We start from the raw sequence: 22138 nt of genomic DNA, 5'->3' as shown, positions 1-22138 counted from the left end.
GAAGCTGATTTTACCTGCAAGGTAAAAATCAATAAAACCATTTTATTTCAAAACAAACACCTGACTCCTGTCAGTTTGTGACATCATGTAAACTTTATCACTGCAGGCTTTGTAAGATAATTTAATTGCCGTGTTGTATGGGAGGTGGAAAACTTAGTATAAAGCAACTCTGTTCGCTTCCCTTGAGAATTCAGAGAACTCCTTGCTATAAAAACCTGCAAACACATCTTTCCAGTCCAAACACTTCAGGCTTCCGCCACTGCAGCTTTCAGTACAGTCTTCAGCATTAGACACTTCTGGAAGTGTTAAATGTCTGCATCTCCCACTGATTGCTGTGGGTTCTCCCTCCAACACATATGTTACTGCAGTAGACTATAAAGGAACAGGAAACCATAGGAAGAAAAAGTCCCCTTTGCAAATGATACTGTACATTGCTTTTAGAAGATGCTGGTTGGGAAAATGCTGCGATCCCTATAACATTCAGTCCCAGGAGGGACTTAAAGTTGTAGTAAATCCCCCCTTGTTTACTTGTACCTACAGGTAAGCCTATAATAAGGCTTACCTAGAGAGGTAGGGTAAATATCTTATAAATGTGCACCGTTTAGGAGATCTATACTATAGTAGCAGCCGGTAAAGTCACCAGCGTGCGCGCACTGCACTCTCAATGGCCGGCATGCTGCCCATTGACAGAGCCTTGCCACGGAGTGACATCATCGCGGCTTGGCAATTCAAACAGCCAAAGCCCATGAATTCGGAAGGAAGGCTGGGTGAAGAAGTAAGCCCTGTTAGAGCACCCCCGCAGAGCTTTGTTCTAAGGAAAGTCTTTCATAATGTGCTAGTATGCAATACATACTAGCACATTATGCTATTATCCTGTAGGGGACTTTTTTTTTTGGCTCCTGCAAATCACAGCCAGTAAGGAGGGGGCAGGGCCAAGCCCTGCTCTTATGGAAACACAATACAGAGCTCGGGAGCAAGGACACACGAGTGTCCCCATAGCATGTGGCTTGCTATGGGAGCCCCGACAGGGGACCTGAGAGGGAGGTTCTGTCCAAAAGCCTTGCAGAGAAGGCAAGTGTTTGTTATTTTAACCACTTCTCGACCGGAAGGATTTGCCCCCTTAATGACCAGGCCATATTTTGAGATTCGGCACTGCATTACTTTAACGGACAATTGCGACGCTGTACCTAAATAAAAATGATGTTTTTTCCAACAAATAGAGCTTTTTTGTGGTATTTGATCACCTGTGCGATTTTTAGCGCTATAAAAAAAAAAGAGCGAGAATTCTGAAAATATATATATATATTTTTCACATTCTGCTGTATAACATTACCAAAAAAAAAAAAAAAATCTAAATTTAACATTTTAGGCCAATTTGTTTTCTGCTAAATATTTTTGGTAAAAAAAAAAAAAAAAAATCACAATAAGCGCATTTTGATTGGTTTGCGCAAAAGTTATCGCATCTACCAACTACGGGAAAGAGTTATGTCTTTTTTTTTTAACTAGTAATGGCGGCGATCTGCGATTTTTTGCGGGACTGCGACATTGCGGCGGACAGATTGGACCCCTGACATTGACACTTTTGGGGGGACCAGTGACATTACTACAGTAATCAGTGCTAAAAATATGCACCGTTACTGTAATAATGACACTGGCAGGGAAGAGTTTAACATTGTGGGTGATTAAGGGGTTAAATGTGTACCTAGGGGAGTGTTTTTAACTGTGGGGGGCGTGGCTTGTGAAATGATCAAAGAGACCTGTGTTCCTATATAGAAGGATCACAGGGGCTCTATGATTATTCCAGGGAGAAGAACGGCCAGCTGTGTTTACAACAGCTGACTGTTCTCTCTCAGCTGGGGACGATCGTGGGTGTCAGGCGGCAATCAGAGCCGCCTGCCCCATGCATCGAGTTCCCCGCTCGCCCCCTAGCTGCCTTCGCGCGACCAACGTATACCTACGGCGGTTCACGCAAGAGCAGCTGCCTGCCACAGTATAACTGCGCGGGCGGTCGTAAAGTGGCTAATAAAAAAAAAAAAATATAGCCTTTACTATTTCTTTAAAACATTATCTATTGTTTTATTTCAGCACAGGCCATCCACGTGATGCAGACTCCTAATTTGCTCCCATAACATTCAGTTTAGGGCAGGTCTTTTCATATCAGTAGCTAGTTTACTTAATACAGGCACAGAGAAGGAAAACAAGTTTTATTTGATTTTTGTAACTATATTCTGTACTATAACAAGACCACATTGATGTTTTTTAACTGCAAAACATTTTGAACCCATCATGGATCTTTGAGTGCTACAGATTACAAGTTTGAAAATGTTGAAGTAGAAAATAAACTGTCATATTTTCAGCACTAGCCTCCATTGCTGTGGACTCCTGAAGTGCCATACCAGTGAGTTGTACTTCTATGACACTGCTAAGGCCAAGTAAGCTTGCAGAGGGAGGAGAAATGCAGTGAATATAATCAAGTCTCACACACTCCAAATAGCTAACCACTATTGAAGCGTCCTGCTAGCAGAATTATGGTTTTCTAAGCAAGTGCTAACTTCTGCTTGGTTTCAGAGGGCTGTGCACATGTCAATAAAAGCATAAAAAAAGTGCTGCCTCAGCTCTTTGAAAACAGTGGAAGCTGAGAATCATATCTTAGAGAAGCAAATGGTAATAAGACTGGAAAATGTCAGCTTCACATGTCTCATTTTGACAGTACCTTTTAGGAGAAAATTGATTGCTGTCCAGATGAAACTGGTTTATAGAGGGGGGGAAAAAAAAAAAAAAAAACACATGCAAAAAAAACATACTTTATTGAGCTCCAAAAATAAGGAATATTTTTCTCCTATACAACAGTGCTGATCAATTCCATTACAAAAAAGGGGGGTGGGGGGAGTAAAATACACAAAGCAAATGAAAACATTGAGAAATGCTGTGAATGTACAAACAGCAAACTTCTGCAATTACACACTGTCGGAAAAAAAAGGAGAGTAAGAAAGCACAATATTAATTTAAATGAAAAATAAAGCAAAGCTTTGTAGTTGGCCAGATTTCCCCAGGGGCCAGAGAGTCAATGCTTATCAGAGCTTCTCAGAAGAGACAATTTTGATTAATATCAGGACCATCTGACTCAGTCTATTAAACCCCGAAGGAAAGTCTTCAGATAGAAAAGATAGGTCTTTGATTAATAATTCCTCCATATTGTCATTCCAAGCATTTGCAAACTGTATGGCACATCTCCTCACTGCAAACAGAGCCGCACAGTGACGGCAATAAGCTCTTGGTCTTCACATGGGGAGAGGAAGCCCCCTGATTAGCCACCGGCTTATGGAACTATTCAGAATGTTAGAACATGGTTGTGGGTGGGCATCTGACTTCTCAGCAGCAACCAATTACTTCTGAGAATGCTAATTAAGTCCTGTTTTAATGTAATTAAGCTTTCGTATGAATTAGCATAAGAGAAGGAAAGCTCAGTTTAGCACATTTGAGTTATAAGATAAACCTATGTACAGTAGATGTAGGGGAAGGTACCAAGGTCACATAAGTGCTTGGACAACTCGTATTCGCAGTAGTATTAGCCTGAGAAACAAGCAGAACCCGCAACAGTCTTCTAAAAACAGCCGCAGCCATCAGGAAATAAACCACACCAATTTGCAAGGAACTTAACCTATTCTAGAAAATATTTTGGTGACAGGACCAACGGGAAGCTTATGCGTTTTGAAGGGACGACTTCAGCGCTATTTCTACAGTTTTACATGTACACCTAAGAAGAATGTATCTTCTTGATATGACAGGTTTCCAAAGGTGGTATGTCAGACTCCCTGAGCAGCCAGTTTCCGGATGTTCATTATAAGCCGCCTTGAGTATTCCTTGTGATCAACTGGTTTTACATCCATAGCTGTGGCTTTGATACGAGATTCATCCTGTATAAGAAAAATAAAAGAATTAAAGTCTCAATATAATTATAACAGAATATTTTAAAACAGAGTGCAGGCTTTTACTCATCTCTTAAAAGTTTTGTTGGCATTCTTAAATGATTACCTTACAGAAATATAGGAAACCTAAAAAACAAGTTGCTTGGCTAACAAAATCAGTGGCCCCAAAACAATGTCAGAGCCATCAATGAAATCATTGATGTCAGTGCTCTGGATGAACACGCATTTCACCTTACTGACGGTACATAAAAGCACAGTGGCTAAGTGATCAGCACTTCCTCCTAGCTGCACTAGGGTCGTTGGTTCGAATCCCAACCATGGCACTACCTGTCTGGAGATTGCACATTCTCCCTGTGCCTGCTTGGGGTTTCTCCATACGCAAGACATGTTGGAAGGTTAAATTGCTTCTCTACAAATAGGCCCCAGTAAGTATGAATGTGAGTTATGAACCTTATATTGTGCATTTAAATCAGTCCCTGCCCTTAAGGAACTTACAAACTGTAAAATGCTGTGTAAATTGACAGCACTACATAGGTAACTAGACTAAATAATACAAAACGTAAACTGGTCTTGAAAGAAACAGTCTGACCATAAAAAAAAAAAAAAAAAAAAATTCTAGTTGACTGGCTTGCCAAGGTAAACCTCTGGCTTCAGTGCTCTGATCTGGAATAATTTAGCTTACTATCCTGCTCAGCATACCTGTTCTGGGTCAATGACTCAAGAATTGTAGCAAGTGTAGGAATTGATTATTGTGGGTGAGCCATCAGAGCACCACATTCCTTTATTCATCAAATAGAACTAGATTGGGTCCCAATATTTTCTTCCTCTGGTTCGAATTGTAACTAGCGTGTTAGCATAAACGCCAAGTGACAAGTATGCCCAGCAATGACAGCTACGGTATGTCATAGCAGGTGTAGTTTAAAAACGGAATTTTTGTAAAATCTTACCGTAAAATTCCTTTCTCTGAGTCCTGCGACAGTTGCCGCCTCCTCTAAGTCATCACAACGGGGTATTGTCCACCTGTCCGTAGGACCAGCTAGGCATGTAGACTTAGTCAAAAGACAAAAAGCATTAGCATATACACACCCACGGGGGCTGTCCCATCTGGCCAATACCCCCCCTGCATCACCACTCCCAACTCAGTTTGGTAGCATAGCAGTAGGTAATAAGAACCCCACAAAAGAGGGGCGGGGGCGGCGACTGTCAGAGGACTCAGAGAAAGGAATTTTACGGTAAGATTTTACAAAAATTCCGTTTTCTCTTACGTCCTCCGACAGTCGCCGCCTCCTCTAAGTCATCACAATGGGGATGTCCCAAAGCAGTATAGACATGAGGGGTGGGAGACGCAACCGTAGAAAAGGCAACGCAGTACCCACATCAGAGAAAGGAATCTTACATGCACTGTAAGAACCAACTGGGCAACAGAGGAAAAAAAAAAACAAGCTCAACAGGAGCAACAGCCCAGGAAAGCAAATGCCAACAGCCAGGGACCCAGAGAAAAAAACTCAAGGGTCCATCATGGCACAGCCGCACTGAGAACTTTGCGGCCAAAAGAAGCATCAGCTGATGCCAGAACGTCTACTTTGTAGAACTTGGAAAAAACGTGTGCACCGACGACCAAGTCGCCGCCTTGCACACCTGGGCCACCGAGGCCCGATGCCAATAGGTCCAGGAAGTACTCAAAAACCTGGCAGAGGGCGCCCTAACAGGGAAGGGCGGAACCCGTTCCGTCAAGGCGTAAGTCTGTTCAATGGTCTGTCTGATCCACTTGGCAATAGTCGCTGCGGACGCAGCCATGCCCTTCCGAGGTCCCTCACGAAGGACAAGGAGGGAATCCGTCTTCCAAAAAGACTCCGTAGACGACAGGTAAACCCTGATCGCCCTGACAACATCGAAGGAATGCAAGGCAATCTCCTTTGGATGTAATGTCTTCGAACAAAGCGAAGGCAGGACAATGTCCTCATTAAGGTGATAATCCGAGATCACCTTGAGAAGGAAGGATGGGGGTGGCCGCAAAACCACCTTATCCCTGTGAATTATCAAGTAAGGGGAGCGGCAAGAAAACGCCGCCAGCTCCGACACTCTGCGAGCCGAAGTGATCGCCACAAGAAAAGCAACTTTCTTCGACAGCAGAGGCAACGACATCTCCCTGATATACTCAAAGGGAGCCCGCTGCAACGCGGACAGGACCAAGTTCAGGTCCCATGGAGGTAAAGGCTCCTTCCTGGGAGGAGCCAAATGTCGCACACCTTGAATGAATGTGCGCACCAAGGAACGAGACGCCACGGGGCGTTGGAAAAAGGGCCGCCAGTGCTGACACCTGGCCCTTTATTGTGGCCAGCGCCAGGCGCTGATCCACTCCAGACTGGAGGAAAGCCAAGATTCTCGACCCCGAGTAAGAACGAGGGGAAAACCCCCTGCACTCACACCAGGTGAAGTAGGCCTTCCAGGTACGGTAATAGATCTTACCAGAGGAAGATTTCCTAGCCTTGATCAAGGTAGGAATAACCTCAGAGGATAGACCCTTGTCCTTCAAGACCTGGGTCTCAACAGCCAGGCCGTTAAAGCCAGCGACTGTAAAGCAGGATGGAAGATCGGACCTTGAGACAGGAGATCTTCCCGCAGATGCAGGCGCCACGAAGGTGCCACTGCCAGGCGAACAACGTCTGCGTACCAGGACCGGCGAGGCCAGTCCGATGCCACCAGAATCACCATGTGCGGTTCCGAGGCCAATCTGCGAAGGAACCGGGATAGCAACTGAATCGGAGGAAAGGCGCACAGCAGACGATACTGATGCCAAGAGGCCACCAACGCATCCGAGGCGTCCGCCAACGGATCGCGCGCTCTTGCCACGAAGCTTTCCACCTTTCGGTGTAGCCGGGATGCGAACAGATCCACATCTGGGGATCCCCAATTCGCACACAGCATCTCAAAGACCTCCGGGTGAAGGGACCATTCCCCCTGGTCCAGGGTCTGGCGGCTCAGATAGTCGGTCTGCCAATTTTTCACACCCGGAATGTATCGCTCTTAGTTCCAGTACATTTATCGGGAGGAAGGATTCCTCCTCCGACCAAGTGCCCTGGGCAGATAGGATGCCCAGGACTCCACCCCAGCCCGACAGGCTGGCGTCCGTGGTAACCACTGTCCACACCACAGGGCGGAAGGACTTGCCGTCCGCCACCGACGGGGACTGGATCCACCACAGAAGAGTCAATCTGGTCCGGCGACTCAAGGAGACATCCAGATCCAAGGACTGAGGAAGTCTGTCCCACCTGGCCAGGACCTCCGTCTGGAGAGCCCGCGTGTGGAACTGGGCAAAGGGAATCGCCTCGAAGGTCGACACCATCAACCCCAGGCCCCGCAAGCAGGTCCTGAGTGACGAGAACGGATTGTTCGAGGGACCTGAGTACGTCCCGCAAAGTCCGGAGCTGTCCTCCGGCAAGAATACCTTTGCCTGAGCAAAGTCCAGAACCATTCCCCGATAGGGAAGGCGAAGCGACGGAGACAACGCTGATTCCTGAACGTTGACGGTCCATCCGAACTCCTGGAGCGTCTGTACCATGATGGACAGATCGCGCACAAGGCCCTGGCTGGCTCTCGATCTCAGAAGCAGATCGTCCAGGTACCCCAGGACTGCAATGCCCTGGGCCCTTAGCAGGCCCAGGACCGGTACCAACACCTTGGTAAACACCCTTTGTGCCGAAGCGAGACCGAAAGGAAATGCCACAAACTGGTAGTGGTCCTTTGCAATAGCAAACCAAAGGTACCGCTGATGACCCTCGAAAATGGGGACGTGCAGGTACGCATCCTTCAGATCTATCGAAGCCAGGAATTCTCCCCGCTTCAAGGAGGCCACAACCGAAAGGAGAGACTCCATTCGAAACCTTCGAACTCGCACAAAGCGGTTCAGTGCTTTCAGGTCCAGAATAGGACGCACTTTGCCCACTTTCCTGGGCACAGTGAACAGATTCGAATAAAAACCCCGAAACCTGTCCCGATGAGGCACCGGGACAACCACTCCCTGAGCAAGCAGGTCCTGCACCGCCCGATGCAAATCCTGCAGACGCCCCGGAAGCAGATGGAGATTGGATGGAAAGAATCTGTCTGCCGGCCTTGAAAGGAATTCGACCTTGCATCCTGATCGAACGATTTCCTGGACCCACCTGTCCGATATCCGGAGCAGCCAAGGTTTGGAGGAAACCGCGCAAACATCCCCCCACCCCAGAAACGGGTGAGGGCGCCCATTCAGGCAGAGGCGGAGTGTCCCGCCGAGCCGGCATTGGCGGCTTTCTGCTTACCCGCCCAGGGCTTCCTCTGGTTGCCCTGGGCCTTGAAAGGCTTGCCCATGGATTGGTTCCGAAAGGCACGAAAGGACCCCTGATTAGACCTAGGCGCAGAACCCCGCTTGCCTCGGAAGGACTTGTTCTTCGGGTTCTGGGGCAGTATAGTGCTCTTGCCCCCCGTGACGCCTTTTACCAGGGTATCCAACGCCTCGCCAAAAAGACGAGAGCCAACATAGGGAAAATCAGCAACAGTTCACCGTGAGGACTGGTCGGCCGACCAGCTCTTCAGCCATATCAGTCGCCGGTTAAGCACTGCGACACTCGAGAGGCGAGCCACCAAGGGGGCCTCATTTAAGGCTGCATCACACAGACACATGACTCCTTGGTGGACCTGATCCACCATTTCCAGTCGGGCATGCGGCACGTCATCAGACACCAGGCAGCTACGACGCACCTTGATCCAATCAGCTACCGCCTGAGCCACCATAACGGACGCGAAAACTGGTTTGAGCAACGAACCCGCCACCATATAGGCATGGCGGGCTAGAGACTCCAACCGCCGGTCCGTGAGACCCCGGAAAACCGGAGTATCCTCAATAGGAACTAAGGTAGCCTTGTTCAGCACGGCCACAGTGTGATCAACCTGTGGAGGCACACACCAACGCGAGTCCGTAGCCGGCGCAAAAGGATAAAGCGATTTGAACCGACTAGGCACCACGAAACGGACGTTTTAACATGCGCCACATTTCATTAACAGTGTAATGAAAAGCAGCTGGGCAAGGGAAAACCTGCGCAGACTTGCGGGTTCTGCGCGTCCCAAAAGAGGACACAATGCCCGGAGGATCGGGCTCACCCTCTAAATGCAAAGTTACTTTTACAGAAAACAATCAACTCATCCATGGTCGCCCGTTCATCAGGGGACCTTGGGGAGGATGTGTCAACACCCTCAATTTCAGCCTCCCCCTCAGACCCCGGGGGGTCCAGGGATGAGCGGGACCCTGAAAAGGGCACGCTCGCAGCAGCATCAGCCATATCCCCATCTGAATCAGAAGAGAGAGACAGCCTGGGCCGTATTCTCGCAGCCCGTTCAGACATCAGCATTTCCACATTTGCCACTAAAGTCGCAACTACAGCAGCCAGATCAGGTCGCAGCGGGGCCACAGGAGAACTGGGGCCCCCCACCAAAGCTGGAGGAAACTTGTTTTCCTGAGAATCCATGGCTCAATACAGTAAAAAATTACAGTGCAAAAAATCAGTGTACTGTCCCCTTAAATAGCGCTGCGGAGTGCGCAGCCCACCGCTACTGTCACAGCAATGAAGACCCCCAAAGGAGAAAGAAAAACTGAGCCAGAAGCAGTATGCAGAAGAAGACAGAGGGATACACTGCAGAGCCCGCAGATCGTTGCTACCTGTGCCTGTGCTGTCGCAGAGAAAAAAGGAAATGCTGTTGGGAGGGGCTGGCTATAAGCCAGACCTCAGGGAAAATGGCTGCCCCATAGGGAAGCATAGGAGGCTTCACTAAAATGGCCGCCGACATGCGGCCGAACCGATCGTTCTCCCGCCCCTAAAATGGCAGCGGATGGCGCCAAAAACGAGCGGTATACTCGCCCCAGAGGGGCCACACAGTGTGCATAGCAAAAAACATGGCGGACCGCGCGAATTTTCGCCCGCAGCGGTCGCGGCACCAGACACACGGCTGTACCCCCAAACATGCACCCCCAGCAATCAGACATATCTGTACAAAAACGAACCCCGCAGGGATCGCACAGGGAGTCACACAGGCACAGACATGGGGACACACAGCAACACAGACTGCCATCCCAGACAGAGGCCCCACACAGAAAAGTACTTACCTGTATCCGATGGCGTGGGGAAGCCTCTATGCACGGATAAACCTCTGTCCTCATCTGACAGGGAGTGCCGTGAGCCAGGGACATGACGCTGCAGCAGCGCAGACGAGTCCTGTGAGGTAGCCACCTCACGGCTGCATCCCTGCATCGAACAGGGATGGGTCGTTCTTAGTGCCAGGGCGAACCATAGCTGAACGCTCAATGGCGGGCTGGGGGTCCATCTGACCCTCAGTGCCCTGGAGAACCAGGGCGGCCAGTCCGAATCCCAGCACCGCATGATCCATCTTCATCCGAAGACTAAACTAACACTAAAGCTGACAAAATAAACAGCTAGTAAAGTGAGAGAAAAAAACTGACATTTTCAAAGAAAATCAAATAAAAGATCAGGAAGGCTGAGACTAAAGCCCAAGCACAAGGAGAGCCTAACTAGTCCTGATGCTAGGCAGATTAAAACTGAGTTGGGAGTGGTGATGCAGGGGGGGTATTGGCCAGATGGGACAGCCCCCGTGGGTGTGTATATGCTAATGCTTTTTGTCTTTTGACTAAGTCTATATGCCTAGCTGGTCCTACGGACAGGTGGACAATACCCCATTGTGATGACTTAGAGGCGGCGGCGACTGTCGGAGGACGTAAGAGAAAAGTAGTTGACACATTTATCTTAGTACAGATTTTCTTTGGAAAAAAAAAAACCTGTGAAAAGTATATATATATTAAAAAAAAAAAACCCTGGTAGGTTTAATGTGTTTACCAGGGTGGGCAATTTGGACTGACCAATTGACCCCCTTGTGTTCAATATGCAGTAAGACAGCCGATCTGCATGAGACCCAGAAGCTAGTATTGTTAACTGTGGTAGCTGTGCCTACTACAGCAATTTCAAGCTTCCACACGGATCAGCCAGGTTTGGCACAGAAATACTAATATTGGTCCAAACTGGATCAACAGAAATATGCAAAAAATCCATACCCAACCTTTGGCTTTATTATGGAAATTTGACAATAAAAAAAGTTTTCAACTTCATATGGATTTGAACTTGCTGTGTATGGCCATTGGTGAGATCTCCCCTTATTCTCAGTTTTTAAGGGAATTCTTTCCAGCTGGGACAAAGACACTGATACTTTCACCCCTGTATTCTATTTTTGTACTTACCGTAAAATAATTTCTCTAAATTCGACAGACACAGCGCTCCATAAATCAAAACTAGTGGGTTATATCTTCTCCTCCAGGAGTAGGACTAGGCAGAACAAAAAAACACCTGGCTACACCCATGGGCCATCCTCAGCTGGTATATAACCGCCCGCTCTGCTCTAACTAATGAGTTTAGTAGCAAGCAGTATTAGAAGTATCAGAACTTCATAGAGGGGCGAGCGCTGTGTCCGTCTAACTCAGAGAAATGGATTTTGCGCTAAGTACAAAAATCCCATTTTCTCTTTCGTTCGACGGACACATAGCTCCATAAATCATAACTAGTGGGACGTCTAAAAGCAGTGCCAAATGGAAAACGAGGGGAGGGGAAAATAACCCAGGGCTGAACATAAGAGCTCTTAATCAGGACACAGGAGCCTTAACATGGGTCACAGGAGCCCTATCTGAAAAAATATGTTTAAAGTAAAACACCCCTCAAGAGGAAACAGCCCCTCTTAAACAGCAGCTTGCAAAACTTTGCGGCCAAAAGAAGCATCCGCAGATGCCAAAGTATCTACCTTATATAATTTTGTGAAGGTATGCACCGACGACCAAGTGGCCACCTTTCAAACTTGCGATATTGATGCCTGATAACGGAAGGCCGAAGAAGCATCCAGCACCCAAGTAGAATGTGCCGTGACAGGGAAAGGTGGAACCTGACCTTTAATGGAATAGGCCTGAGCCACTGTGTCAGATTCATCTGGAGGTGGTCCGTAACCACAAAAAGGACTCAGCAGCTGCCAGATACACCCGAATCGCGCAAACCACATCCAAGGTATGCAAAGCAAATTCCTTGGGATGAGCTGGCTTGGGGCACAAGGGAGGCAACACAATGTTCTCATTCAAATGGAAGTCAGAGACCACTTTGAGCAGGAATAATGGACAGGGACAAAGAACCACTTTATCCCTATGATTAAGAATTGGAAATTCCGCGCTTATGGATATAGTTGATGGCTGCAGCCTACCTCAAAATATAGTCTGCGTCTATATTCAAATATATGTAAGGATAATGAGGTGGGGGGGGGGGGGGCGCTGCCTAAAGATATTGTGGTATATTTTTTAGTGGTGGCGATTGGGTTGTTGACACCACAGAAAAAATATATAGTAGATAATTGTATGGCAAACACAATTAGCATTAAATAGTATAGGTAATACAACAGTAACAATCAGTAATATAGCAGGTGCATAAGGTGCAATAAAGTGATAGTGATCGTGATATTGTAAAAAAACTGTAATAAAAATAAGGTGCTAGGTGGGCAACAGGTGACAAATTAAAGTACAGTAATATTCGGGAATAAATAAATAAAATTGTGGTGAAAAATACAAAGTGACTCTGTGCTGGGTGAGTCCAATTATTCAATTGGCAATGATAAATTAATTGAAATAAATAGGTAAATATAATTTGACTAAAAGTGATCCAAATGCAATCTCTCAAAAAAATGTGCCAAGGTAAATCAATAAGTGAAAGCTGTGATTATAAACTTAAGAAATATAAAAATATAAAAAATGTATAAAAAATTTGATAAAAGTCCATAAGGTGGTTAATTGGTGAATGAGGCTTCCAGAAAAAATTGATGGGTGACTTCCGAGGTGATCCAGGTATATGTGCCGGGTGAGGAAACCAGTGCTCCCCTTTCAATATCCCCAGCACTCACCAGAGCTCAGCACCCCTGCAGGGGTAACCAGCATGAAGTAAAGGAGGTACTCCCTCAGCTGGGTAAATCCTGTGTGCCGATCTCCTCAGAGGTTATTCCTGGATCAGCTCTCCCATAAGTATGATATATTCAATATAAACGATATGGCCTCATATATGTTTCACATCCATCATTTATATAGGCAGATTCCAGGTTATTTCAATTTATCATTGCCAATTGAATAATTGGACTCACCCAGCACAGAGTCACTTTGTATCTTTCACCACAATTTTATCTTATTTATTCCCGGATATTACTGTACTTTAATTTGTCACCTGTTGCCCACCTAGCACCTTATTTTTATTACAGTTTTTTTACAATATCACGATCACTATCACTTTATTGCACCTGCTATATTACTGATTGTTACTGTTGTATTACTAATACTATTTAATGCTAATTGTGTTTGCCATACAATTATCTACTATATATTTTTTCCATGGTGTCAAACACCCAATCACCACCACTACAAATATACCACAATATCTTTTAGGCAGCGCCACCCACCTCATTGTCCTTACACTTTATCCCTATGGACCACCAAATAAGGACTGCGACAGGATAATGCCACCAATTCCAATACCCTGCGGGTCGAGGTAGTAGCCACCAAAAATGTGACCTTCTGGGATAATGTAGACAAGGGAATCTCCTGAATATTCTCAAATGGAGTTTTCTGGAGAACCGAAAGCACTAAATTTAAATTCCATGGCAGCAAGAGAGACCGTACAGGTGGAGCCATGTCAAACCCCCTTAATGAAGGTACAAACTAAAGAGTGCATGGCTAGGGGTCGCTGAAAAAAGATTGCCAGGGCAAACACCTGGCCCTTGATGGTACTCAAGGCCAACATCGGATTATTGCCCTGTTTAAGAAACGTTAGGATCCGAGCCACAGAAAAGGATCAAGGATGAGTGCCAATCGACTCACACCAAGAAATGTACGCTTTCCACGTAGGATGTTATTTCTTGCTGGAAGACTACTTCCTCGCCTTCACCATAGTAGGGATCACTTATCCAGACAAACCTCTATCCCTCAGTACTTGGCTTTCAATAGCTAAGCCATTAAAACCAGCTAGCCCATGGGACAACTGGTCTTCTCTGAGAGGAAGTCCCCCCAGGGATGTTTATGGTCACCAGACTGATTGAAAGATCCTTGCCCTTGATTCCTCGCAGGAACTGCGGAAGAAGCCTGAGCCCGAGGCGGATACTGGCCTTACTGTGGCCCTTGGACACCTGCGGCGTCTGCCAGAAGAATTTGGTATTCTCCTGTGGAGCCAAACCTGCTAAAGGAGCTGCATGTAGGACTGTGCAAACAGAACTATCTTGAAGGTGGATACCACCAGACTCAGAATCTGTAAGCAAAATCGGGAGAGAACTGTGTGACCGCAGCCAGTGAATCACAGCCTGTGGTTCCAGAAATTTGTCCAGAGAAAAAAGACCACCCTGGCCAGAATTAAAATCAGACCTAGGTAATTCAATTCCCTGGAAAAGGATAGCAGGGACCTTATGTAGTTCGGACATTACCTGAACCTCTGCAGGAATTAAATCTGTACAAGACGTCTCAGGACCAAAAAAAAATTTCATAAATCTTGATGCTCTCAAAGGACTTCCACTGGGCCAGAAACCAGTGAAGATGTCTCCCCAACCAAATAACGGATGAGGGCAGACCTTTATGCTGAAGGGGTCTTCTCTGCTGGTCCAAGAATAGCTAGCTCTAGGCTTACCAGACCAAGGATGCTTGGAACCTCCCGGGGAAGATTTAAATGATCCATTTCCCTTATTCTCTGTCCCAGGAGCACAACATTTTCTATGGGCTGAAGACGACACCCCGTCTGCGGCAAGGCTCCTTCTCTTTCCTTGACTGCGGCAGGAAGGTACTCTTCCCTCCGGGAATACCCTTAATGATGTCATCCAGGGTAGCCCCAAACAAGCAATAGCCTTGAAAGGGCAGATCAATGAGAGCTTTCTTAGAGGCTTGGTCTGCAGACAAATTCTTAAGCCACAGCATGTGCCTAATCACCACCGCTGAAACAAAGTTTGGACAGCACAGAAGCTGTATCTAAAGCTGCATCACAAATAAACTGCAGCCCATGAACCAACTAGTTCACTGAATTAAAATTAAGCAGCGAGGACCTGCTCACCCCCCAGGCGCAAAAGCCTGGCCCATTCAGTTAGGGTCTGAGATACCAGGACTGAGGCAATGACTGGCCGCAAATGCTGAACAAGCCATTGTAAACATGTTGCGTGCCACAGCCTACGCTTTCTTGTTGGCCTGATCCTTTACCAGTTTTGGACTGGAAGGATTTGCCCTCTTAATGACCAGTCCATATTTTGCGATTCGGCACTTCGTTACTTTAACGGACAATTGTGCGGTCGTGCGACGCTGTACCCAAATAAAATTGACGTCCTTTTTTCCCCACAAATAGAGCTTTTTGGTGGTATTTGATCACCTGTGCAATTATTCTTTTGGGCTATAAACAAAAAAAAAGAGCAACAATTTTGAAAAAAAAAAAAAAAAAAAATGATATATATATTATAAGTGCGTAATTCGCTGCTGCAACCATGGAGGAATCATCCTCACTATCGGCTGGATCAGGGGGTGTGATATTAAATCCCCCTGGACAGGCCGCGTACACGGCGGCATCCGGCTCAGAACCAGATGAGACAGACTGAGCAGGGGAAGGCGAGGCACGCTTCCTCCTGAGCCTTTGCCCACACGCCACCTCCACACGGGACACTAAGGACTGCAGGACCGCCATCAGTGCAACCATGGAAAGCTGGGGTTTCGAGGGACCTGCCATCTCCATGAGGGGGTCAGTTTGGGGAGATGTGATCCAGAGGCTCCATACAGAAAGGAATACCTTGCAGTACAAAAATGATATTTTGGCACCACTAAAAGGATCCCCTCAAGGCTCAGGGTACCTATCAGCAGAGAGAGAAAAATGACCCACAAAGACTCACCCTACCAACTAGAGGAGCACCGAGAATTTGAACCCATCATCATGGACGCTATATCCCTATTCATTTGTCCCTGGCACAGGAAGAGTAAACTGAGGAAAAGAAAGGGCTTCGGCATCCCCATGAGGCTTCAGTTGTCTCCAGCATATCCCAGACTAAGGGAAAAAGGCCCCCGTGACATCATCTGACTACACAAACATGGCCGCCAACCGGAGACCAGCCAGACTAAAGGAAAATGGCCACTATCATCTACAAACACTTAAGCATGCTGCCAGGGTCTTTCCTGCACCCTCTGCAAGGGGACACGCTTAGGGGAGACTCTGCTGTGCACTCTGCACCGGGACCTCCCTGCACTATACTCCCACTGCAAACAGCAGGGCATGCACCTAGGGGTCTCCTATACTGGGACCCCTCCAAACTACCAGGGCAGGACACACTATCCCAGGACCCTTACAGAGTGGGGATAGTGGGGGAGACCCCATGGGTGCCTGCTGCATTCTCTGCCCTGGGACCCCCACCAGACTCTAGGTCCAGACAGGGGGGAATGGGAGTGGGGGAAGTCCAGCTCAGTGAGGGATTTAAGGATGGGAGGAGGGAACCTGCAGGCAGGTCCAACCATCCGTGGAGGTTACCTGCCTTCACCCCGAAGAAAACCACCAAAAGTGAAGAGGGAGGACCATACTTACCCTTTCATGGTTCAGGTAACTCTCCAGACAAAACTCCTCACCACCGAAGTAGGGGAGCTGTCGGCCAAAGGATCCCCGCGAGGTGTTTAACTTGCAGCCCAGCCTCTGTCCGTGAGACTGTCACAGCCGACCTAGCGCACAGCTGTGAACTGCACGCGCTCTCTGGCTGGGGAGGGGACGGGGGGGGGGAGGAGGTAGAACTGGATCTAGATGATCTAGCCCGTCAGTTGATTGAAGATCTCCGGAGAGAAAACCAAAAAGACGCAAGGAAGGAGAAAATTGCTAGGACCAAAGATCGCACCCGGGAGCCTAGGTCCTTACTCCTGACTAGACAGATTAAAACTGATTACCTAGAGCAGAGAGGGGGGTTATATACCAGCTGAGGACGGCCCATGGGCGTAGTCAGGTGTTTTTTGTTCTGCCTAGTTCTACTCCTGGAGGAGGGAATATAACCCACTAGTTATGATTTATGGAGCGCTGTGTCCGTCGATTACAACGAAAGAGAAAAACACTTTTGTCTGGATCTCAAATTCAATATTTCTGCCCCATTAACACTGGCATTAAATCAAACGAAAATGCAGTGTACGTTAAAAGCAGCTCACATTATTTTATAGCGTCATGCCATTCTCAATGTAAATCTTTAAAATCGGTCAAATGTTAATAGGGGAATTATATTTCTGCAGCTCTTCAGGATGCCAGATTGCACTGTTAACGATATACTCATGCTTCATGCTGCAAATATTCAATAATCAGCGTTACAAAGAGATTAGAAAATGAATTTGAACCTGCAAAAATTATACATCACATAAAACAAGAGCCCAGATTGTTCACATTTAATGTGTAGTTGAGAAGCACTTTGTTTTCCAGAGATTTAACAAGAGAGCAGTGGGAGCCACATAACTAGTAGGCATGTTATAAAATAAAGGCTTTTGTGTCAGCACATGGGAGTTGTAGCAGCACAGTTTGGTAGGTATAATTGATGTATAGCTCTGCCCCCTTTATTATATTACAAGGTTTTGTGAAACGCAGTCCTCATTTTGTAATGTAATCCCATCAAGAGCACAATTACCTCACACAAACCTAAAATAATGGTTTGCAGGTTAATTGAGAGTAACGGGCAAGATACTGGAGGTCTTAAAAGGGCACAGAGCACTCCTGCTCACATGGATTATTAGAATGAAGAGTTTCCACATATATATAACAGAGCAACAGCTGGCGAACCAGATAGGTGTAAAACTAGAGTTGTGTCCTCCTGTGGTTTGGGGGATAAAAAAAAAAAAAATATACAGCAAAGCCTGGTCCCAGGGGCTTGTGACCTGAAAGTTTACTACGATTTACTCTACAGTTGGTCTATAGGGTTCCTCTTGCTGAAGACATTCTAAAAAAAAAATCTTTTGCTTGGTTGTGCTTCAGATCCAATGACTTTTGATGCAGAGACCCAGGAGTTATAATTTTACTGTCTGTCCGAGGCAAAAGACTTAAAGACCTAAAATTTGATTAAACCCAATCATTAAAATCCTAGTTAAACTTTTAACAGGTTTTAATCTTTTTTTAAATCTGCAGCTTCATTTAATAAAAAATCCTGGCATTGCAGACCTTGTCCAGGCACTTCCAGTTTCAGGATGACATTTTCCTGCATGTGCTCTTGCATTGTAACCCTGTCATGTGTGCTCCAGATGAAGACAAGTGACCATGTCTAAACACAATGTGTAGGTGTGTTCCATCACCGTAACTTGAAGAAATCTGGCACTGGAGCATGCACATGTAGTCGCAAAGGGGCTACAAAGAACCTGGAGGAAGACTGCAGCACTAAGCAGAGTGTAGAAAAAGCTCAGAGTGTGAGTATGTGTGTACAAACCCCCCCCCCCCCCCCCAAAAAAAAAAATCAGGAAACCAAACATACATAAAAAAGAAATAGCCTGCAATATTCACCTTCCCAACCAGTAATGTAATGTCCCAGGCCTTTTCTGAGTTCAGCCTCTTTGGCTATCTTGATTGGCCTGTAAGGGGTGAAAACCCCAGCACGTGTGCATAGGAGGCAATCTGTTGTGGGCATCAAGGCATGTACACCGAGTTGCACATGTGCGGCTCACCGTATATTGTGAAGAAGTTTACATGCAGAAGGAACAAGCCATGCTGTTGAAAGCCTTCCTGCTAGCATTTTTTTTTTAAAAATAAAGTTCTACTTTAAAACATGATAACTGACTTTTTAAAGTACATACCTACTCCTCGACTGAATAAACAGGCTGCTTAAATATAAAAATTAGACTATCCAGTCTTGGGTTTCACTTGCAAGCATTTTATTTAAACTTATGGAGGTCACTATTTAAGCTGTACCAGTGTACTATACAGGCAGAATTTTTGTGCTGCCTTTTCTTGGAGTCTATTAAGGAACACAGAAAATCACTTATCTTTGGGGCTATACTGCTACCTAGAGAAGGTTTGGACAACCGCAAAAAAATAAATAAAAAGCCCACGATAACTCCTCCTACTACCAACCAGCATGCCTCAATTTTGCAGCAAGCAGTCTTAAGCTGGCCATACACTATACAATTTTCTTATTCAATTTCCTTTAGATTTACCTTAAACTATGTAGTGCAAGGGCCTGCCAGATTTCATACACATTGAAAGTGTTTAGGTTTGACCCTATATCACATGGTTTTGGTAAATCTAAAGATCACCGACAGATGTGCGCCAGATGTTGCAGATAATCTGCGCCAGATGATCATGAACATATGTGGCAGATGTGCGCCAGAAGATCACAGACATCTGTGGCAGTTGATGTGCACCAGATGTGGCAGATAATCTGCGCCAGGTGATCATGAACAGATGTGCCCCAGATGTTCACGGACATGTGGCAGATGTGCGCCAGACGACGACATGTGGCAGTTGATGTGCCAGTTGATGTGCACCAGATATGGCAGATGTGCGCCAGATGATCACGGACAGATGGGGCAGATGTGCGCCAGATGATCGCGGACAGATGGGGCAGATGTGCACCAGATGATCACGGACAGATGGGGCAGATGTGCACCAGATGATCACGGACAGATGGGGCAGATGTGCACCAGATGATCACGGACAGATGGGGCAGATGTGCACCAGATGATCACGGACAGATGTGGAAGATGTTCACTGGGACAGATGTTTGACAGGTGTTTTATTGTGGGGGCACTGTGTTTGGGGAAACTTTTGGGGACACTGGTTGGGGAAACTTTTGGGGGCACTAGTACAGGGTGATCAGTGAGTAAAGAGCAGTAAAACAGCTCTATACTCACTAATCGCCACCTGCCAGCACCGATCCGCTCTCCTTCTCCGCACTGTGTGAGGAGAAGCAGAGCTGATCACCGTGACAACGTCTCTATTTACATCACATGACGGCTTTGATTGGACACGGCCGTTGTAACGCGAGAATTACCTACCCCGTGAGAAAAACCTACCCTCGTCACTTCCGGCCAGGAACAGCTGAGCAGCGCAGCAGTGCGCATGCTCACAGCCCCGGATACGTAATGGAACAGATGAGGATCAGACTAGTGCGCATGCGCACTAGTATGAAGAGATCACGGTGTCCGTGAAAAAAACATACCCACGCGGGGGTTACATTAAAACAGCTGTGCTGCAATACGAGTCATCTCCACTCCTGTCCCTGTCACTACCCTGATCTTGGCTAGTAAATATAAAAGCGGCTCTCAGCTCCGTTATTTATGTTTTCATACACCCGCCGCCGCATTTATATTTACTTGCCGAGATCAGGGAAGTGACAGGGACAGGAGTGGAGATGACTCATATTGCAGCACAGCTGTTTTAATGTAACCGCTGCATTACATACAGTGCCGTACACCGGAAGTGACGAGGGGTAGGTTTTTCTCACGGGTAGGTAATTCTCATGGAACACCATCATGTCACCAGGGGACACAGGCACACCGGGATCGCGCAGCTGCACGTGCATCTCCCTCCTTCTGCAGGACGTTCCTGAGCGTCCACTCAGAAGGAGGAAGCTCCCACTCGGTCGTATATGTACATTGGCCGGGTGGGAGGTGGTTAAACTGCACTGAGGATTCTTTACTGTCAGAGCCTCAAGGATATGGAACTCCCTTCCATAAGTGGTGGTGTCAGTGGGGAGTGTGCAATATACAGGGATATGGGTAGTATTGACAAACACATGCACACACCCACACTGGTTAAACTGGATGGACTAGTGTCTTAACCCTACCAGCCATGTAAGAAACTCCTAAGGTATTTACTTTGGCGATAAAACACCAGGTATTATATACCCACAAATCTCAAAACAGACCTTTAAGCAATGTAGGAATTGCCGATTTAGAGATGCCCTGGTATCTCGGGAACTTAGGCTTCAATAGTTACATGTGAAACCCAGTGACTATAAAGCAAGGTGGTATATTGGTGCTTTGGACAGAAGATCTAAATGTTCTAGTAGTGTGAACAAATCCTCCACCAGGAGCTGCCAGGTACCACATCTACCTGGAGAAACAAAGATCACTGGAACACCCTCCATCTCTATCCTGCCAGCAGAAAAGGAAGAAATTTTATAGAAAGGAAATGCAGAAATCAGGGTACATTGATCTCAATGAGTGACCAAACCATCATCTCCCAAGCCAGGAAAGACCTGGTCCTCTGTGCCAACCAAATTTGGCTGTCCATAGATTAGACTTTTCCCACAATGACCGATTAGGTGTTAGCAGTCCGGACTGAAACTAGGGAAATTGGGCTCCCTCAAAATAGGCTACCCTCAGACCCAGAGCTCTCATGCTAGAGCAGAGTCAGGCTGCTGTTGAACTGCAAAGTTCGGATCTGGAATCAGTGTCTATAGGTTCTGTTTGAGGTAAACACTCTGGCCTGTGCCATGCCCAGGACTAGACACCGATACTTCAGTCAATTCCAGGAACGATTTTAAAAGGTTAAGGATCCATTCAAATAGTTGTAATGTCTAGACAGTCATGGCAACATTTCTGACAGACTACACCAACTGTTCCCTCAACAGGAGGTCATTTAAGTATCCCACAATGAGGATGCTACAAGAGCACAGCAAGGCTAGTACTAAAGCCAGCACCTTGGTGAAAAATTGAAGTGCAGACAAAAGACCGAAGGGCAGGGAAGCAAACTGGCAGTGTAGGAAATCCACAGCAAAGCGTTGGAAATGCCAATGCAGGTATGCAATCTGGAAGTCCATAAAATTTACAAAGTGCCCTGGGTATTGACAGATCTAGTGGGCTCCATGAAAAAAATTTGAGCTTGAATTTAGAGATTAGGTGCTTTGAGATCAAAGATGGAGCAGATGCCCCTGTTGGATTTGGGAACACATCGCAGTAGAGGCCCTGAAAACATTCTGCCACAGGACCTGGGGTATTGACACCTTGATTTAGAAGACCCAGGAAGGCTCAGTGGAGGATCTGTTAATTTTCGTGGTGATACAGGAAGGTTGCAGGTGAGAAATAAAGGGGGCATGGTGCAAAACTCCAGTTTGAAGCCCTCTAAGATGTAAGAGGTCAAAGTGTCTGTAAAGGTTAAGGTGGCAGTAAACACTTATATACCCACTAT

At 46.6% G+C, this 22138-nt stretch overlaps 1 protein-coding gene across 1 annotated transcript in view; it reads right to left on the bottom strand.

The window, feature by feature from the left end:
• Positions 1–3606: 3606 nt before the first annotated feature.
• The window catches only part of RPA1 (replication protein A1), a 165039-nt gene continuing 146507 nt past the window's right edge, over positions 3607–22138 (bottom strand). The window contains exon 17 of the mRNA XM_082246769.1: positions 3607–3917. Within this exon, the coding sequence (XP_082102895.1) occupies positions 3807–3917 (111 nt within the window). The 3' untranslated portion in view covers positions 3607–3806. The remainder of the gene's footprint in view (positions 3918–22138) is intronic.

The sequence above is a fragment of the Pelophylax lessonae genome, assembly GCF_965119305.1.
Source record: "Pelophylax lessonae genome assembly, chromosome: 2".
In the NCBI taxonomy this organism is placed as follows: Eukaryota; Metazoa; Chordata; class Amphibia; order Anura; family Ranidae; genus Pelophylax; species Pelophylax lessonae.
Note: the sequence above shows the minus strand (reverse complement) of the source record. Positions and strands in the feature narration are given on the sequence as shown.